Source organism: Apteryx mantelli, chromosome 7 (genome assembly GCF_036417845.1).
Source record: "Apteryx mantelli isolate bAptMan1 chromosome 7, bAptMan1.hap1, whole genome shotgun sequence".
Taxonomy (NCBI): domain Eukaryota; kingdom Metazoa; phylum Chordata; class Aves; order Apterygiformes; family Apterygidae; genus Apteryx; species Apteryx mantelli.
In genome coordinates, this window is record NC_089984.1 from 42469760 (window position 1) to 42490740 (window position 20981).

A 20981-nucleotide genomic window follows, 5' to 3' on the forward strand; every position below is an offset into this window, starting at 1 on the left:
GCTGTCCTCTGTGGTCTGCAGTTGGAAGTGAAGTTTCTAGCAAATAAACTGGCCAGCGGAAGGTGATGATATGTGTACCTCAATGCAGACTCTTTGCATTTTATTGAGCAGTGCATTATGATGAAAACTGCTCGTTTAATAGCTAACCTGGATGCAGAGACATCTTCCAGCAGCACTAGAACAAATTATGTTTATGTTTTAAATATAAGATCTGTTGTAAGTTTTTGCCAACTTCCATAATAGAAAAAGTCACTTTCAATTCACTAAGTCTTCTTTCTTCAGAATATTAATTTGGGGGGGGGAAAAAAACACTAATGCTGTCAACTTGCAGTAGATACCGGGTTCTCAGTTTTAGCCTTAGCTAAAAACTCTTCAATTATATTGTCCGCTAGCACTTTCATTAGAAAAAAACTATTTCCAAGCTTTTATTACTCCGTCATAAAATTCTCTAGGAGGTGAAATTTAGTACATAAGGTTACATACACAGTTGGAGTTGCATCTTAGATAAATTTTGAGGCGACAGAGTTTACTGGTGCTCTTGAAAAAGAATACAGAAATCTCACACTTCTTTCTTGCACTCTGGAAGTCATCAGGAAGTCACACGCTGCGCTTGAGAGCAGCGATGAGGAAAGAAGGGCAGTGAGGGTGACTGAACACAGGAGCGGGTCGCCCAGAGAGGCGGCGGAGTCTCCACCCTTGGAGATGCTCAACACCCCGCTGGACACGGCCCTGTGCAACCTGCTCTGCCTTGACTGGAGACCTCCGAGGTGCCTTCCAACCTCAACAGTCCTGTGCTTCTACGATTCTGTGAAAAGACCATTAAACAGGCAACTACTCTTTAGGTTAAGCATTACATTGACATTAATGCTCTCCTCTTCCCCCATCTCCTGGTGAGAGAGCAAGCAAAGAAGCCAGCTTGTTCATAATTTACATGTTTAGTCAGTTAATAATCAAATTCCAAGAGCAGCACATTTCGTTCCCACCCTGGCTCCACATGTGGCTCCTGTTGTTCCAGGCATTACAGGCACTGTCTGCAGAAAAGGTCAACCTGGATTTGTGGGCGAGCTGGAAGGGGTGATGTTGGAGCACTGGCAGGCGTCACAGCCCCAGGAGTTCTGCACAAATCACCAAATCCAGAACATTCGGTTCTTCAGTTGATGGAAATTTTAATTTTCACTTAAAAAAAAAAAAAAAAGTATTATGCTATTAATTTAACTTGCAGGTGATTGCCAAGTTGAGGGAGAGGATGCAGATATTATTGTAACAGTGCTAGGACCAGTTCTGCTACCTCTGCTCCTAAGGATGCCTTTCTTGCCAGGAAGTCCCATTGATTTTAAAAGGTGCATGAAGTGGATTTGATACTCAGTGGGGATTCATCAGCCGGCCGGGTAGGCAAGGTATATCCACCAGGACACTTAAATGGAATTTAAATTCAAACTTGTGTTTCTGTAAACATTTATCACTTCATTGTCCAATGTCGTAACTGTCTATTTCCACAGTTTTTTTTCCGTCAAATTGATCTTAAGGTGCAAGTTAACTGTACTATAAAGGTTTTTTGTGAAATAATACGTTGTGCATGTTATAAGGTATCTATTATTGATAGTCAGACCACAAGTTTGTCCTTCAGAATTTCTTAACGTGCCCTTGTTTGTCATTCATCTGCCTCTATTGTTTTAGAGGCCACACAAGACAGAATACAAATTAGGAAGGAGAAGTCAATGATTACAGATAATATGCTGAAACGGTTTCGGAAATATTTTTTAGAAAGTAGGTTGATAAAGTGACATGGTGCACCTGTACTGGTGTGAAGTATGCCATATGAGAAGATTATGCTAATGTAAATATTTAGTAGCAAGTCCTCATTGGGATTACTATATGCTGTTATCATAGTCAGCCCAGGAAGGAACGTGCATCGTCATTCAAAAGCAAGCAAACCATCGAGGGTTTTTTTTTTTTTTTTTTAAGAGTTTTGACTGCTATTTAGCCTGATGAATTAGAAAGAAAATAGTGCAAATAATCTTTTCAAGAGATTATTAAAAAATAGGGAAATAGACTGGACAGAGAAGTACCATATGCAGCAGTGTAAAATAAGAAAGGATTTTGGCGACCTTAATGGGGGCTGAGTGGTTGTTGTGTTAGGAAGTGTGGAAAAGGGTGAATGATAATAACGCCTCAGGAAAAGAAAAGAGATGCAGAATTTGGGAAGGGAGAAAACTGGGGAGAGATATCCAGAGGCAGATACCTTCATACATGCACATTTCAGTTATTTTTACTTGACTCTCATTTGACATAGACAAAATATGTATGAAATCACAGCATGAGGTCCCCACATATTCTCTGTGTCTGGGTGTTGAGAATCACCCTACTTGTATATGATGCCAAAAGAAAAGTAGCCATAGAAGCATATTAAAATAAAATTTTTAGTTCATATGGGATAAAAAGTTTTTAAAATTAACTGTGCTTTACAAAGCTGAAAAGTTGAAAAAATAATTTGAAAGTATTTGAAGTGATTGCTTTTTAAAAGAAGACACTGCTATTCATGCTTTGGTGAGCATTTGCTCAAATTTGGGGTTTTGCGTTGGGATTTCAAGGTCTGGGTCCGCTGTTTCATACGCAGTCTGACAAGATAAGAGTAGTCTGTCTCATATGTGCACAGTAAATTTGTCTCCCAGAGAAGCAAAAGCTCAAGCATGCAAGGAATGGTGATGTGCAGGAAGGCTGATGAGCTGTAATAAAGCATTCATTATCCTTCCATCTAAATTAACTGGAATGGCATCATAATAGCGCTGGTGTAACCCCACTCCCAATCCCTGCCTTCTACTGAATTATCAGATAAACCTAAATTATTTTAAGCTCTATCTGTATGTTCTTGTTTAGATAATCATTCTGTCATTAGGGATTCTCTCTCTTCTCTCTCTTTCCTTCTGTCTGTCTGTCTGTCTCTTTTTCTTTTTTTCTCTGTTTCTTCTTTTTTGATGCTCTTACTGGGGAACATATTTGTAGCTTGTATTGTTTTCATATTTTTTTGTTATAAGTGTTTTACATAATTGCATATTGTGTAAACCGGAATCCCTGGATATTAGAGCTAACTAAATAATGTACAAAAAAGAATACACTATAAGAATTCATCTACTTTTGGAATGTCTCTCTGTAGACTATTTCTGCAAACAAGTATTTTTGCAGAGATAGTTACTGACCTTCTAGTGAGTGTGATTTGTGTGTGTGTGTGTGTGTTACCCCATGAGCTAGGTGTGTTACAGCATCGTGCGACTTCCAGCTCTCCTTATCTTTTTTGTTTTCTTTTTCTTTTTTTGTAAACACTTTGATGATAAGGGAGGCTGAATGGAAGAAAATGGGGCAGGGAGTATTTTTAGACGTGGGTGAAGAAGCAAATCAGGGCACCTGATTAGCTATTAGGGAGAATGGAGGAAGGAAAAAAAGACTGTACCTGAGAAAGACAGAGAATGAATGAGACGTTTGGCCCGGGTACTGCTGTCCTGCTTGTAAATGGGATCTCTTTGTCCCTTCGTCATTTATTATTGCCATTTGAAGCCTAGATTCTTCTTTTTGATATATATGAGCAACCTCCTGGATTCAGTGAGGTTGTTTGTAGGAGAAAGGGCCTCTCTGCAAAAGTAAAATTACGGGATGCAAAAGTTAAATTTTGCATTATTTCGTGGCGCATTGTCTAAGCACATATCCACGGACCAGGTAACACCCTGTGGGGCTATTTAAGTAATTAGTAATCAATACCAGTAAGAATACCATTTTGCAACTTTGGGGCATGCTGATTTCTGTTCAGTTTGTCGCCCACTGTTTTACTAAGACACTTTTGCAACCTTCCGTTGTGTATTTGTGCAGTGGATTTTCCTTCTGGCTTAGAAAGAGCTGATAAGGTTTCTCATCAGGAAATAATAAATAGGGATAAAATATCAAGAAATCCTGACGATGGACTAGAACCTCACTGAAGCTATCTAAATGCAGAAAAAAACGACAGTCCCCTCCTCAAAGGACCTTCATTCTAACTGTAGCAGAAGAGACACCAAAGTTGCCGGTAGGTTTGGGAGCCATCCCCATCGTCATCCATCCTCAGGGCCTCAGCACACAGTGCACCTGGGCTCGCCAGGTCATTAATTTTGTTGTTTGGTAGATATTTATGCCCTTTAACAATGGCTTTTCTTTCTTTAATGTATCCTTAAGTGATTTTCTTCTGTAATTATACTCCTTCTATTCCAATCACATCTTAAGAAAGGTTAATTTCCTTCTTTTAATTGGGTTGATAAAGTCTTTTGCCTCACAAATCTTTCCCAATATGTTAGCTTTAGATTTTCTTGCTGTATGTGACATTCTCAACATTGGAATAGACTACATCATTGTGGTCGCATCTTATCAATGTACACAAATATCCTAAGGGAGGGTGTCAAGAGGATGAAGCCAGACTCTTTTCAGTGGTGCCCAGCGACAGGACGCAAGGCAACGGGCACGAACTGAAACACAGGAAGCTCCATCTGAACATGAGGAAAAGCTTCTTCACTGTGAGGGTGACAGAGCCCTGGAACAGGTTGCCCCAAGAGGTGGTGGAGTCTCCTTCTCTGGAGATATTCAAAACCCGCCTGGACGCGATCCTGTGCAACGTGCTCTAGGTGACCCTGCTTGAGCAGGGCGGTTGGACTAGATGACCTCCAGAGATCCCTGCCAACCTCAACCATTCTGTGATTCCCATCTCCAAACTTCTCTTTTACAACGTTTAACTTTTATGGCTACTACAGGCCATCAGTATTGTACTCTTTCATTAATCAAAACTGAACTTCCACAAAAGCACTTTTTCCCCCCCCTGTTTTTACACACACGCAACTAGAAACTAGTCTTCATTATTAGTTGCACCAAGATAAGGTATGCCGTTGCGGATGGATGTTCTCTGTCTGTACATCGGTGATAGTTTTGATTACATGTCTGTTGGTCCGGTGATGTCCAACTATACCTTTCTTCCTTATGTGTTTTAGCAGCAGCCAGCTTGTTTTTCAGTGCAGAAGTGACCCACTTGATTTAATTCAAAAGAGCCATGTTCCCCTAATTTTTTCAGTTTCTACAACTTTAATACCAAAGTTATTGCAAATTATCAGTACACCGTTTGGAGGAGGAAGGGGATTAAACTAACACCTGAACTTGCTCATAAAGTTTTTCTGCTTCCACTTTTAAAATTTATTTGGGCATAAACCTGAATCATTTTTACATTCATGAGCTACAGCACACCTCACAGATAATTTCTCTTTTCTTGGATTATAGCCAAGAATTCATCTAGCAAAATCCTTTTCTATCCAAGTGATTGCTTCAGACTAATAATCTTTCTCTTCTGACTAAATAAACTGCAAAGTGTCGCACCAAAGAGGTGAAATAATGCCAACCGAAGCACCTTGCTTTCATCTTGTACCCCTGTGTCCGTTGCTACTTGCGCTGGTTCTTGTTCACTTAATTGCAGCTTGCTCGCTGGACGCAGCGTCTGACCACTCCTGGTAGCAATACTCACCTTTTTTTTCTCGCTTTCAGTTGATTTCAATAGCTGAGTGCAACATCTGTAGCAGCATTTCCATCCAACACTGGGTTTGCCTTATTTGCATCCTAAAAATGCTTTCCAGAAGTCTGATTATTTCTCTGCCATCTTAGGTGGCCAGCCAAGGACTAGAGGTCTTAGCAGCTAAAAAGTGGGTTATCTTCTTGTTTTGTCGTTTTTATTACTCCTTTTCCCTGTGGTATCACAAGAAAAATAGCAGAGAGCGGGTGACTAATAGCTGTCTCTCTCAGTTTAAGCTTGGGGATCAACCTCTGTGAAAGTTTTTGGAACAAATACTGTCTGCTCCAGTTTGGTGTTGTAGTTTGATTTCTCCTAGGTGCACTTGCTTGCAGAGGCTGCCCAAGCTGCTTCTATCCCAGTTTAAAACCAGAGGTTTCCTCCTAGGAGCGAGTGAGCGTTTTCTTCCAGGTTATTTGCAGAATATTGACGTATTCTTTGGGATCCTGTCTACGCAGGACTGTCTGGTGTGCCACCAGGCACTATATATACCCACCTCTCGTGGGTGTATAGGGGAATACAAGGAGCTCAAGTGTGATAGTCGGTGCTCTCAGCATAACAGAAAACGACATTTATCCAAATCCAGCCTATGGCTTTTGTTTGTCAGGCCATAAAATGACACAAATTTTACAGCGAGGTAGAGGAGGAGTATTACTGTGAGGAAACCTCTCTGCTCTTGTACCAGGTGTGCTGTCCCCCTTGCTGCTTCTCCATGTTAATAGCCTGATGTATATTCTTAATATTAACTTCCAAGGAGTATTTGTTCTAATAAAAAAATCAATGAGTAAATATTGATGTTCGTATATCACCATAGCAGATGTGATTGAAATAAGCTCATTTTGTGTTCAAACAAAAGGACCTTGATTTTTTTTTCAGTGCAATCCAGTTCGCTTTATCCTAAACCAAGGTTTAAAAATAAAATTTAAATCAATATTATATAAGTACTTCTGTTTGGTCAAGTATCACCCCCTTCACCAGATAAAATGGTCAGAATTTCCTTGTTTTCTGCTGGCATCAGGTACGCTGAAACGGAGCTACGAGAAAGCACGGTGAGCTTGGCTGTAACCAGAGTGCTTTTAGTGCCGTTAAGAGCGCCAGGAGGTTGCAGCGGTTCCGGCGGTCCTGGTGCACCTCGTCCGTCCTCGCCTGGCCCTCGGCGATCTGCTGGCGGCGCGGGGGCCACCGGCGTGCGCCCGCCGCGGCGCCTCGCGCTCCGCTCGGCTCCGGCTTCCTCGCGTTGGGCTCTCAGGAGCGACGGGCTGCTCCTCCGCCCGCCCGCCCGCCCGCGTTCAGCCGTTCCAACCCCGCTTTAAGTTTGTTTTGCTCTTAAATTAACGTTTTACCACGCTATTAATTAACATTTAAGTCTCCTTTTTGGGGATATTCTTCTGCAGCGAGTTGGGAGCAACACCTGTCTCCCGAAAGCCAGCCGAAAGTGGGCTACGAACAGCCGGTGCTGCTTATTTACAGCTACGCTTTCATGGATATTTTGTGGCTAGGTGTTTTTGCAGCTGCGGCGTACGGTAGATTCCCCATTATTTGCTCTTTATTTGTATTCGCTAGAATTTATATAGGGGAAAAAATGAGAGTTACAATTTAAAGAAAATAATGTTATATAAAGTAATGAGATTGTTCCAAGGCTTAATTAGATGGAGCAGATTGAATGCATTACAGTGATATCTTGAGGCAACATAATTAAATTGTAGGCATAATCCACCCCATGTTAGAACTGATTTTATCTTCATAAGGCAAGGTACACTAGATAGTCCTTCCTACTATGTTAAATTACTAATTCTTCTGGGAAGACTAACGGATCTCATGGCATTACCAGATTTTACAAACACAAAGCAAACCAGGATATAAGTCTAAATATCAAGTTGTTGATATTCTGATTACATGGATAACTTTAGCTTCAATCTTAGTATATGCTACAGCTCCGTAATTGAATCATAGATTTAAAATACAGATGTCTGCAGTGTATTATTGTCTATGCTGAATTCATCTCATTTGTAAATTGCTTCCAGATATATATACTGGCAAAGATACTGGTGAATAATGCGCAGAAGCGCTGGTCTCGAAATGCATCTCTGCGTGTGTGGGATACAAGTGCATAGATACCTATGAGATTTTGTGATTTCTCTTTTCATGTTTGGATGCTTTTCCCTCCCTTCCAGCGACACAACCACGGAGGCTGTGGTACAGACCCATCCCAGTGCTATCAAAATCTTTGCCTTACTCATTTTTACTGGCTTGACTTCGTGTGCGTATGTAACCTGGTGTGCCATCCTGATGTCCACGTGTTATCTGGAGGTTTTATTTCACTTGGGTTAGGGAACATTTTGCTAAACGTTCGTTTTTCTCAGGAGAGATCAGGAGGTATCTTAAATTCAGTAAAAGATCTTGGCAACTGCCCGTAGAAGGACTAACTTTATTTGTTTGCATTCTAATGTGAGCTCTCTTTCTGAAGATTGCTGTTGGGCAAAAACGAAGCGTCTGCTGCGAGTGGTCCTTGTGATTGCCCGTGGTGGCAGGAGACGTAAATCTGTGTCACCGGCGGGCTGCAGGAGGCCCCCTCCTTTGCCTGCGCGCGAGCTGCCGGTTGCAGAGCATAAATTTGAAGTTATCCAGGAGGAAGCTAATGTTTATTTTGAAAATGGAGATTAGGATACCAAAGAATAATATGTTTACTTTTCGGCACCATGAATATGTAGTGACCTACTTGTACTATACCATTTAGTTTTATTTTTAAAGCTTGTCAAGCCAACTCCTGTTGTCCTTTTCAGAAAAGCAATAAACTATACTGGGTACTAAATTAACATTTTAAAAGTAGAGCATAGGACGAGCTTCTTCAAAGCATTGTTCATCAGCAGCATTTTTGTATGTCATTGTGCCATAAGTAAAATAGTGTCTGGCTCATAAGTGCTTGAAATTGCATTTTGCTTGATCTGCAAGTTAAACTACAAACGGTTTCAGAGTCTGTGTTATATATAACGTTAAGATGCTGTAACTTAAAAAAATAGTTCACACTTTTTGCTAATAAACTGAATTTTTAATGATCTCTTGATTATCTTGAGGTGTTTTAAAGAGAAGTGATTTTATCCAAAACGTTCCTTGCGCTTCTTTTACTCTGCATATGCTAATTTACTTGATTAATTTTGAGAACATCTGCATATAATTCTGAATGCTTAACAGTGGTGAGATCACACTGCTTTCCAAATAACGGCTACAAATTCCACTTTCCAGACAGACTCGGGGTTTTGTCTAATTGGGATGCCAAATGTACGAAGGTGCCACAGTAGAGTGTGTAATTATGTAATTTTCTCTTGATCTTTCAGAGTCTTCCTGCGAGCAATTAATCAGTATGCAGATATGCTAAACAAAAAATTTCTTGATCAAGCCAACTTTGAGTTACAGGTAAGAAAAAATACCAAACAATATCTTGGGGACTAATGTTAATGTTGTCATACGTTTCTGTCCCCGGTCCATGATTTTGTCATATGTATAAGTCAGACGAATTCACCTCTTCCCGGTGTGTGAACGCTGTGCTAAGTCGTTTCAGGCTCAACACACACGTATGTCCCACTTGGGTCTCGTGGGTCTCATCCTGCAAAGGAACGCTGTCCCCTCTGGAGCTTAAACCAGTTCCCTTCATGAAAATTAAGTAATATGTACATTACATTACATTGTGTATGTAAAATATAGATTTTTAGTTTAAAAAAAAACCCTTGTGTTGATATTTAATTTTGCTTGAATCATCAAAATGCAATTACGTTTTGTAGCTGGGAAATGTTTCACGGGAAGATGTATGCGGAATTTTGTTAAGAAACAACTTTTCTGTTGTGTCTGTTGTTTCTCCGTTAAATATTTATGTGCATAATTTAGATGATTCTAAGATGTTTTGTAGATGTGCAGAAAAACATTTCAGAGAATTAATGGTATCTGCTCTTGTCATTTTGGGGGTTTTCAGCTTTGGAACAACTACTTTCACCTGGCTGTTGCTTTTCTTACACAAGAGTCTTTACAACTGGAGAATTTTTCAAGTGCCAAAAGAGCAAAAATACTTAACAAGTAAGTCCTATTCGTCTTCTAAATCATGGACAAGAGCTTGAGGTCTATTAACATAATTTTAGTCTAATTTCTTAGTTAAATCCATTCAAATTGAGATGCAATCATGGTATAATGAAAGGTTGGTTTTAAAAACATGAATAAAGTATTGCATGTGTTTCTACCCTCGAATCAAGATCTAAATTGCACAATTCATTACCGACGAAGGTAGTATTTTATACTGCAGGATGCTCATAAAGTCAAAACTTTTCAGAAGTATTAACGCAGTATAAAACTGATTTTTTTAAGATCACTTTAGCTTTGTGCTTATTCTAATCTCATTCTACGTGCACTCTTTATTGCTTAGTCCCTCACGGCCGTTTAGACTGAATTTTCGTAGCTGCAGTAGGTTTCCCCGCGATATCCCTGCAGAATTGTTTTGTGCAGCTGCAGCCGTGTGCGGTGTCCGGGCTGAAAGGGATTGCACTGCCCACCTCTGCCCAGGCAGCTCCAACTAGCTGATTTCTGCTCGAAATTCCCCGGCAAATCAAACCTGTCGAAAGAAAAAAGGCAGCAGAGAGTTAGGAGCAGGAACGTTTTGTTTCAAGTACGCGTTTGTGCTCCATGTCCTTGGGGTTGCAGCGTAGCCGACCCTGTCATTGAATAACTGAGCAAGGGACACTGAAGAAGATCGGTTCCGTGTTTTCAGACAGTTTGGGTGGATTCTCTTTCTGTGTCCTGATAGTTATAAGGAGTGTGTGCAAAAGCAGTTTGTTTGCTGGGTCAGCCAGGTTACCACGGCTGATGCAGAAAGGTCGGTCCTTTTTTGGCAGCAGAGTTTTGCCCTTCAAACCCTTTCAGGCCGTCATGAGTTTTGACACGCTTGCTTTGGAGTCGTTGCCTTACCTGCCTGTTCAAACAGAATTTTTAATCGCTGCGTGCTCTGGTATACGTACGCCCGGCTCTGGGGGCTTGCTTGATGAAACAGGAATATTTACAAGTTCGGTGGAAAGGTGGTGTCAAGCGGAGCTCAGGCGTCTGCACTTGGGATATAAAAATCATAAATAACATTAAAGTTATACATTTGCAAAAGGAAATCAAGCTGGTTTTGTAAAGCCAAGTAAATTTTGTTTCATTAGATTTAGAATTTAGAGAACGAAATGTTTTTGCACAAGATGGGATCGATGGCGCAAATCCTCTTTTGTGGTCAAGAGTCGGGAGGACGCGTATAAAAGTCAAAGAGCTCCAATCAATCAGTTGGAGCAGAAACGGATCGAAACCGGCTGTTGCAGGTCCCTGGCAATACATTTGCGTGAACTGATTACCCTCTGTGTGAGGATGAGAGCCTTAGATGGAAAAAAAATTCTGATTTTTTTTATATAAAACTACACCGTGTATCTCACTATTGAAGAAATGCAAGAAATCAACAGACATTTCTCACTGATAATATAAGTAAACAAGTCATTTGAAGATGGTACTTAATGAAGTTTGCTGAATTGTAAATCTCTGTTATAATAATTTTACAAATTGTTATTTCAGTTTAATCATGTTTTGAGGGCAATATCTAAGACAGTAAATTGCAGAGAATGCAATAAACATATGGTCTCGGAGCACTAACTTTTATTGGTTTGTGAAACCACTGTCAGTTCTATGCCAAAGGGATGTAAATAATCACTTAGTCCCATATCACCCTCACCCTCCTTTTTAAGGTTATATTTCAATTAATACTTCTAGCATTTAATAATTTAAAATGTAATTATTGTAATTTGTAATTTTCACTAAACATTGTATATAAGCGTTAGATAATGGCAGATGCTTAATGATACAGAAGAATTTATTTAATCCATAATAATGTCAGGGGATCTCACTTTTATCCCACAACAATCCCCAAGTTGCCAGATATTACCATTTTGCTAATTTTATCTTTGAAGTAATGATTTTAAAATATAACTGTTCTGTCTAGCATGCATATATTCTTGGAGCTCATTAAGGTCCTGATCCAGACATGGAAACAAAATCTCACCGGTCTGCGGTTTAGAAGCCTTTTAGGCGTTTGCGCTGGTGACATCAATGTGCAAGATGTCACAAGGTGTTTCTCCTTCTGTTTTCTGGGACAACGCTATGCTGAGAGCGTATGTAAAAATAAAATGTGCCTTAGGCCATAAAGCGCTCTGTTACGCTTCCTCCAGCCACCACAGCTTGGAAAACAGAAAATGCTCACGATTAATCTCTGTAACCACCCACGGGAATGAGTCAGCCGGCCTCTGCCCTGTCCCTTTGCAACGGGGCCTCTGCCGCGTTTAACGTCTATAAGTATCTATAAGTATTATAAGTGGCCTGGGCGAGCGAGGCCCCGCGGTGTTATTGGTGCAAAGCGTTAGTGTTAGCTGGATTTGGGGACCTTCTTCGGTAGTTTCAGATATTTTTGAATGCTGATCACATTTGGAAGTGAAATGGGGTTCGCTTGCTGGTGTTTGACTAAGCACTCCATGTTTTTGTTTTCTTTTAAGGTACGGCGATATGAGAAGGCAGATTGGCTTTGAGATCAGGGACATGTGGTACAATCTGGGTAAGCAGCCTGAGCGCTCATGGCTTAACGTCACCTCGGTGTTTCTGTGAACAACGTTATAGACGAAACGAACCTTTTTTTCTCTTGAAATAACGGCAAGGTTCCAAAAGGCGTTTAAATGCAGGTGATTTACGAAATAACGCCTCCTGTGCAAGCTTATTCCACTGCCTGGGAAGATGCAGTACTGTGGTCAAGGCTTACGTTTCTTCCATTACTTCATGGTATTCTACCTAATGCTAAATGAAAAGCGATGGTGATGGCGATGGTGGTATCTCTTGACTGGTTTTTGCTCTGTTTCTCCGTAAGCACATGCACACACACACACAAGTCATGCAAGCAATCACTGGGACAGTAGCAAAATGAATAGGTCCAAGGGGTATAAAGCAGTTAGCCTGCTCTTTAAACTCTGTTTAAAGTCTGATTTTTTCAGTTTTGTCTGGCTGCATCAGAAAGACTCGGGAAGATCAGGAACGAATGGAAACTTGGACATCCCTGAGCTTCCTAGATAAGTTAGGCATATCTGACAGTCTCGCCTCGGCGTATGTGCTGTGGGTGTAATTTAGCTGTACGTGGATGGGATTTCGTGAGAAAAAACTGAATTTTTACTGTGACCTGAATGTACTCACCTGCCAGATTTCATTTTCCTGAGCTTGATGCTGGAGAGGCTTAAGCTGTTCAGAGCTTTATCAAAATTTCCTTAAATTATCAGAAATAAATGCATTTTACCAACTTCATTTATAACTCTAGCTGAACTGTTGTTGCTGAAACGTATAAAAAATCAGCGTATAGGGAAGAAGGGAATGCAAAGGTCCTTACTTATTTGATATCACAGAGTTTGCATCCACTCTGCTGTAATGAGGAAAAAAGCCTTCTGAGAGCAGCTGAATTCACTTTTTATTAGAAGTGTCTTTGGTGAGTAAGTGTCTGGAGAACAGATTAAAGCACAGTACGCAGTAATATATGACTTGACAGACAGATAATAAATTCGGCATCATGCCTGCTGTTGGGTCAGCAGGCTCCGAACCCTGGCATCCTCTTCGGTAGTTATTAGCTAACTCTTTCCCTGTTCTAGGCTTGCAGTTATCTGCTTGTGTGTCATTTTACTAATTTCTCTGGCAACTTTGGATACTTAAGTCTCCTCTGCTTTTCCAGGAATTTGCTGAACCCAAACTGGAAGTGTTTATTTGTATACGTAGGCATGCATGTAGCTGTTTCTGCGTGAGATTATTTTATTCAGTCTGGTGACTGTGGAGTGCATCCTGATTGTTGCTACTGTCACCGGGTGCTGTTGGGCAACTTAATTAATTGCTTTACATGGAGATAACAATCATTTTCGCTGGAGTTTCCTGAGGGTTTGAATTGATTGGCATGTAAGGGGGGTTATGTGCTTTCATGAAAGCCTTCTATATTTGATAGAGTTGATCAGACAGATTCTTCATTCCAAGTTCGTTGCAAACAAAGTTCATCCAGGTGGATGCCTTCTTGACGTCTTCTAGCTCTGATGCCCGTGATTCTATAATTGACAGGGACTGTTAATTCTGCAATTTCACGTGTTGAGGGAGTGAGTAAATTGCTGCCCTTCCTAACAAAAAGTGGAAGGGAAAGGTAAATAAGAGCCTGGACCCCCATCTGAAAAGGCCTTTCTACTTTTCGTAAAGAAAAGCTTTCTTTTTCTCACCTTCTTGGGAATCCAGCAGTCAGTGCTCGTCATGTTTTACTTCTGGCTCTTCATCAATCTCACGTATTTCACAGCATCAATTAAGAAAGAGTCCCGAGTTACCACCGCGGCGGCATTGATTCTGCTGTGCTTGACACCTTTTATCTCAGGAGTTTCACTATATTAGTCAAATTATTAATGTATATGTTCAGAAACAAAATCAAAAGTGAAAAGCTATAATTCTTGCATATGCTTGAGCATATAATTTTTATGACTGTCTGTCATTGTGCACAAAACATGATGAAGCCAACTAACTTTGACTTTTGATTTGTGTGTTAAAGGGTATGGGTAAGCCTGAAAAATTATTATTTTATCTCATTAGTTGTTGCTCACAAATACCATGATTAACATATAATACTTGCTGAGTTAAAACTCTGCAGTCTGGAACAAGACAGTGCTGCCAATTACCATTGAAAGAAGGTGCACCAAAAGCAATGTGTGTTAGTCTTTGTTGGCTTTTTTCCTCCCGTATCACAACCTGAACTTTAGTATGTGATTTTGAGTCACTATTCAGTTAGAGCCTTTGACCTGAGGGAGACAGTAAGCTTCATACACATGTAAAGAAAGGCATGGCCTCTGTCTTGAAAATCTTGGAAATCAAGTGATGCACACTTGAAGGTGCTGCATGATGCATATACAAAACACAGCTTGGCCCTGGTTCGTGCAGAGCAGTTTGCAATGGCTAGAACAGTTAAATGTTGAAGAAATTGTAATTACATCAAAAATAATACACTTGATCGAGGAGAGAAAGAGAAAAAAATAGTGCTTTTATTGTTGACATCTGAACCAGCTAGAGGGAGGCTGGAAAGTAAAATGCCTCGAGATCAATTAAAATTGTTGCTGCCACTGCTGCTGTCATCCAGGGACCTAGCCACTGGCCCGGCAGTTCGCTCCAAGCACCTGACGTCAGAAAAGGTGTCTGGACAGAGATGTTAATCTTGTTGGAGGGAAAGCCAGGATTTCAAATAGACCTAAACCTTGAACAAAATATAAATAGAAATCATTGCAAATAACATGCTCCGGATTAGTCATGCATGCTTAGAGCTGACCCGAGCGAGATGTGAAGTTGCTAGCAAATTATTCAGTGGATTTTTACGGCCCAAATTAAAACAAGGGGAATGTGAAAAGGAGAATCATGCATGCTACTAAATAAATAAAATGTCATGATTTTGGTTCAGCTAATGGAATTTGCTACTGTTCTGCGAGCATTTTATAACAGTGCATCTCATGGCAGGCAGAAGCCAATATTAAGAGAAACTTTTACATATTCATAAAAATACTGTTTTGCATATAGCTCTTAAAGCAGCTGCACCTTATAGTTTTCAGAAGAGGCTCCTCAATTTTCTTCCAGACTGTCGCATTTTGAATCTATGTGTGGGAGGTCCCACACTGGAGGAAAAAAAAAAAAGAAAAAAGAGAGAGAAGAGCGCTTTCCTTGTTGGCTTGTTTGTCAGGGTGTGCAGCGCGCGCCGGCAGCCGGGAGGGATGCCGCTGCCGGCCGGAGCGGGGCCGCATCCTCTTGCGTTTTGCTCTCGTGCTGGATTTTGTGGCACGACATTGCAGCGGCTCACATCATCATGGCAAATACACGCGTGCGTGTCATTATATCCTTGATGTGGGTCATGCGGAAGTCAGAGGTTTAAACCTACCTTCTTTCCACCCAATTATTAGACAACCCATTCTGCACGTCATCCCTTGTGCATGCTGGATGAGGAAAAGCAGCCAAGATGGCTTAACAGTTTAATTTGTGCTGCTTTGGCTTCCCAAGGTCATTGCCAGCCTCCTCCTGCCGTGACCCTGGTGCTTCAGGTTCCCGAGAAACTCCCTACGTTGGAAATTGCCCTGGAAAACGGCTTTGTGAGGCACGATGCTTCGCCCCCGAAGCTGGGAGCTGCTGCCCGCGCCGTGCAAACAGCTTATTTCCCTTGTTTTTCTGTGCGCCGGGGTTGTGTAAATTCTGGTGGGAGCCACCCACGTACCCTCCAGATGAAGTGAAGAGCTAAATGGGTTTCAAACGGCAGGCAGGGGATGTTTCGCGGTGCAATGTGCAAGTGAATTTAATACTTTCTGCTAATAACTCTCACACTCCTATCCCCCAAGTCCTCCTCCTGAATTTCATATTCCGAAAAGTGCTCTGTCCTCATTGATTTAAAAACTCTGTTGATTATTACCTGTGAGACAGCGCTGCTGTAAATACCGGCAGGCTTCGCATGACGAAAAGACTGAGTGCGTGCAGTACAACTGCAATGGGTTCTGCTGCTGGCTCCTACAGACCGGTCCTGCGCGGCGGGGAGCAAACCCCGCGGGTGCCTTTAGCCTCTCTCAACGCCTTTGCTCGGCCCCTGATGGGGCCACGCTTAGAGCTTTCCCTTCGAGGCGTGACTCCGTCATTACGTGAGATGTCCGGTAGTTTACTTTTTGAGCGAGAACTGTATATTCCACTATGGAAAAGTGATCAAATATTTAAAAAGTTTAAATTCACTATCTTTTCACGTCTAAACCTCAAAAGGTATTATTTACTTTTCTGTGGGAACCCCTGTGCTAGAAGCAATGAAAAACCCGTTGTGACACACAGAGAACTTTATGACATTGAATTTGTGCCTGACGAATATCTTTTTGTCACTATCATTTGTTTTCTGAAATATTGGCTCTGACACTTTTCAGGCATAATACAAGAAAACTGTCACCTGAGAGGCCGAATGTAATAATACTTAAATGAAAGATGGAAAGAAAGCTTTACTGCTCGCTCTTGATGTTCCTCAACAACAAGCAGCATTGCAGGGCCTTAAGAAGAAGCAGTTTTAGCTGAATATTAATTTGCCTTAAGAACATGCTAGTAGGATTCTGAAGTCTGCCAAATCAAGTAACTTAAATTATATCTGCTAAAAAAAAAAAACCTGTTTGTAAAGGATTTCTTCTTGATTACATTTGTTTAGATGTATGTTAGTTCTGGTCAAAAATTAAACTGCTAATTAAATACTTCCACAGTTGTACCTTAGTAGCCTTACTAGTCTCGTGGAGTAGAGATGAATTAAAATATGTTTGTCTGTCTACCACTGGTAAACTGCAATGGGAAACAAGAGTCCTACAATGGAGGAAGCTGAGGGCTTCTTAAATGAGCTCAACTCTAGAGAAGTCTGATCTGTACCACAGCAATGAAGCATTAACTTACCTCTCAGTGCACTTTCTTATAAAATATCCGTTTGCAATTGTGTGTGTGAGAAGCTTCACCAGTTGTGGGTGTTAAACTTCAAATGTATTGTAAGATATAGAGATTTGTTTAAATTTATGTTCTGGGTTTTTTATTGTGAAAATCAAATGACATCCATAGCGTTGCAGAGTTAACATGATCCTGTAATACATTGGACTTCTGTAATATCTTCCATATGGGAATCTTGTGACATTTCATAAGCCTTATAGGTACCTTGCAGAATGTGTAACTTGTGTTCTCTACATTTCCAGCCAACAATATGAGCAGTAACTAGGTGCTTTTAAAATATACGTGAAGTTTCATGTTCCCATTAAGATTTAATTTTGTTGCACGTGAAAGAGCATAGCGGGGAGAGTTGGGCAGGGTGCAGTTTCTTCTTGGGAAAATAAATGTGAAACACAGTTTGCCACTCAGATCAACTGTTGAGGAAAGAAGACCTACTGTAGCCTTGGCGAAGATGTGGTTTCGTGCCTCGAGGAGGTATAAGCGTGCACTCGTGTGACATTTTGATAGACCGACACGGAGAGCATTTTGTACGCTGAGGAGGAGGTGGAAGTCCAAATCGGCTGATGTAACCAATGGGCCTTTTGGCCACTTTCTTGCCTCTCCAGAAGATGTATTTAAAAGAAAAGGCCTTAGAACTGTGTAAATATGGTTGGTTTATGGGAAAATATAGAAAGTTCTAGTTTGATTTTTTTTGATTGAACATCTCTTTATTAATTTGGGCTTATGCATACCCTTTGGTTCCCCTCTTGAGTCATAAATCGTACTATGCATTTCAGTAGCGTCAAATCTTGAAAAGCACTATGTTATATTTGGGCTATGTTAGGATTTATTGATATGGCTTTTAAAGCAATTATCTTCTACCAAAGTCAGTGGCCGTTCGTTAACTCTGAAATGCATTTTTCCTTTTAAAGGTCAGCATAAAATCAAGTTCATCCCAGAAATGGTGGGACCTATATTAGAAATGACGCTTATCCCCGAAACGGAGCTTCGGAAAGCTACAATCCCAATATTCTTTGATATGATGCAGTGTGAATTTCATTCGACTCGAAGCTTCCAGATGGTAAGCAGGCAGCTACAAATATCTGAAGTTTGTAAGAAAGATTAACTGTTCTTTGACAGGCGTGTAAGAATTTTTGTTATTTTTTGTTTTGCTCAAGCGTAATACAATTGTGGGTTTGTTTATTTTCTATAAGTCTGAGTAGCTATAGAATTTTCATCTGAGGGTTTTAAATCCTTATTGAGGCAAAATTTTGCATGAAGTAAATGAAATCTTTCTTTATGATACAAAAGGAGAAAGCAAAGACAGATACCTTAAATTTTCACTGTGACTCAGGAGAGGAGTCTGCATCTGAGTTAAATTAGACTTAAAGGAATCCTGATAATGTGGCAAAAGAAACTATAACCTGTAAGAATTTATCATCTGTAGTATCTTATAGTTTTGATACTCTTTACAATTTTATGGGTTTTGAAGAGGGGAAAAAAGCTATCCAACCAGTGACTGTGTTTCTTCATGCTATATAGGCACTCTAAAATATTAAGTACTAATGTAGCGTTTTTATTCTATTTTATTTTAAAAAGCTGAAGGAAATCCTTGAATAAACACGTACAATCTTATCCCAAGAGCTTCAACTTTTGACAGACAAGTGTAGTGAAAGAAAGTTTCTTAACATTGTTCATTTTACTTTCTTTCCCTTGAAACTTTACCTTATGGATTGAGCATAAGGAGCGCGCATTCACCGCCAGGTTCTTATATGATTTTTTTTTGACATCAAAGTAATTTTTTCATTTGAGAAAATACAAGGATTAGCAGTGCTTTGAAGATAGATTGCACAAACTTTGGATCCTGCGAGCCAGGTAGTCTCATGGTATAAATCAGTGTAGCTCCATTACGCTATGAAAATTACTGTCAGTTCAGGATATGACCTTGCGAATTTTGCAATAAAGTTTGACGTGTGTTCGTTACTTTTGTTCATTTATACCGGCAGTTTTGCTTCTTGTACGAGAAATCTTAACCTTTTCCATACTTCTTTGTGAACTATTTTTCATAACCAGCTCGTAATAAATCTGTGACCAGAATACACGAATATCTGTGTGGAGTGACTTAAACATGTAAAGCGACATCAGCTTTATTACTTTGATTTGTTTTGTGCTGGATGCTGTATAGAAAGGTTGTGAACTGTATTTTGGTTCCATCCAATTACTGCCTAATCATTCTTTCTTATGTTTGACTCTGATGATACTGAAGAGATTGAAATGCTCGCTGGGATGCCATTTAAACGTTTTCCTGTCAGATACTCTCTTTTGTTACTTGTCATTTTTTATTTGTACAATTATATGGATCATGAAAAATCCCAGGGTAACTTTATAGCTAAATTTATGGCCCTATATTTTCTTGACAGAAGAAAACCAGCTTTGTGTGGAATAGTTGGGTGATTTTAATAAATGAATGTCTTAAAATATTTTAACACAAGCTCTTTTTGTCTTTTGAGAAGAAAAATGCCTTCTACTTAAATCAGAGATGTCTTGGATTGTAGATAGTCAACATACATTTCTTATGTCACTATAACGTCTTCCTTTATGGACACAATGTTGATTGACAGGTACAGAGGTAGTAAACCTTCGTCCAGTATATTTGGGATGCATAGTTATGTCTAACAGAAAATAATCTATCCATTTATAATTTTGCAGATAATGTAGTTATATAGCGTGCTGACATTTTTAAATCTGTGTTTTGGGTGACGAGGATCATAGATTGTAAACAGCAGAGAATCACAGAATGATAGAAAGTCTAGGTTGGATGGGAGTTCTGGAAATCTCTGGGTTATCCAGTGCCATTTAACCCGAGTCTTGAATGTTTCCAGTGAGAGAAATTTCACCCCTTCTCTGGGCAACCTGTTGCAATGTTTAAGAATTTTTTCCTTACATCTAGATGGAATTTCCCATGAAGCGACTTGTGCCTCTTGCCTCTTTTGTTGCCTCACTGTGCACTCTTGTGAAGAGAGTACCTCCATCTTCTCTAAAACTGTGTTTTATGTATTGGAAGATTGTGAATAGATCCCCCTTGAGCCCTCTCTTCTCTAGGCTGAACAAACCCAATTCCTTCAACCCTTCTTCATGTGTCAAGTTCTCCAGCCCTCTAATCCTCTTGGTGGGCCTCCTTTGGGCCCTCTCCAATTTCTCAATATCTCTTTTGAACTGGGGGGACCGAAGCTGGACACAGTATTCCAGGTGTGGCCTAAGATATGGAATAATCACATCTCTTGATCTTCTGGCTGTACTCTTGCTGATGCAATCCAGGACACAGTTTGCTTTCCTTGCTGCAAGGGTGTACTGCTGACTCGTGTTCAGCCTGCTGTTCACCGGGTCCTTTCCAGCAGAGCTGCACCCCAGCCGGTCGGTCCCCCAGCCTGTACTGCTGCTTGGAACTATTCCAGCCCAGGTTCAGGACTTCACGTTTCTCTGTGTTAAACCTTATGCAATCTCTTGTTGGCCCAGTCTCCCAGCCTGTCAAGGTCTCTCTGTATGGTGCCTCTTCCTTCTTGTGTATCTAACGCTGTTCCCAGTGTGGTGTCATCTGCAAACGTGGTGAGGGTGCATTCATTCCTATCATGCAGAGCACTTTTAATGATATTGGGTAGTACAGAATAGTACTGAACGGACGTAGGACCCAGAATCAACCCCGAGGAACTCCACTCGTGACCAGCTGCCTGTTTGACATCGAGGCATTAACCACCACCGCCCTTCAGCAATCTAGGCCGTTATCCATCCATTTTGTAGTCCATCTTCCCAGTCTGTTTCTTATCAGCTTGTCAACAAGTATGTTGTGGGAGACTGTTTCAAACACCTTGCTAAAATCCACAGCTCT

The 20981-nt window shown here is 40.5% G+C and overlaps 1 protein-coding gene across 1 annotated transcript in view; it reads left to right on the top strand.

Moving 5' to 3' along the window:
• DOCK1 (dedicator of cytokinesis 1) overlaps positions 1 to 20981 on the top strand; it is a 310679-nt gene that overhangs the window by 218174 nt on the left and 71524 nt on the right. Inside the window, exons 30-33 of the mRNA XM_067300378.1 lie at positions 8905 to 8983; positions 9537 to 9637; positions 12124 to 12182; positions 18028 to 18176. Coding sequence (XP_067156479.1) covers positions 8905 to 8983; positions 9537 to 9637; positions 12124 to 12182; positions 18028 to 18176 — 388 coding nt within the window. The remainder of the gene's footprint in view (positions 1 to 8904; positions 8984 to 9536; positions 9638 to 12123; positions 12183 to 18027; positions 18177 to 20981) is intronic.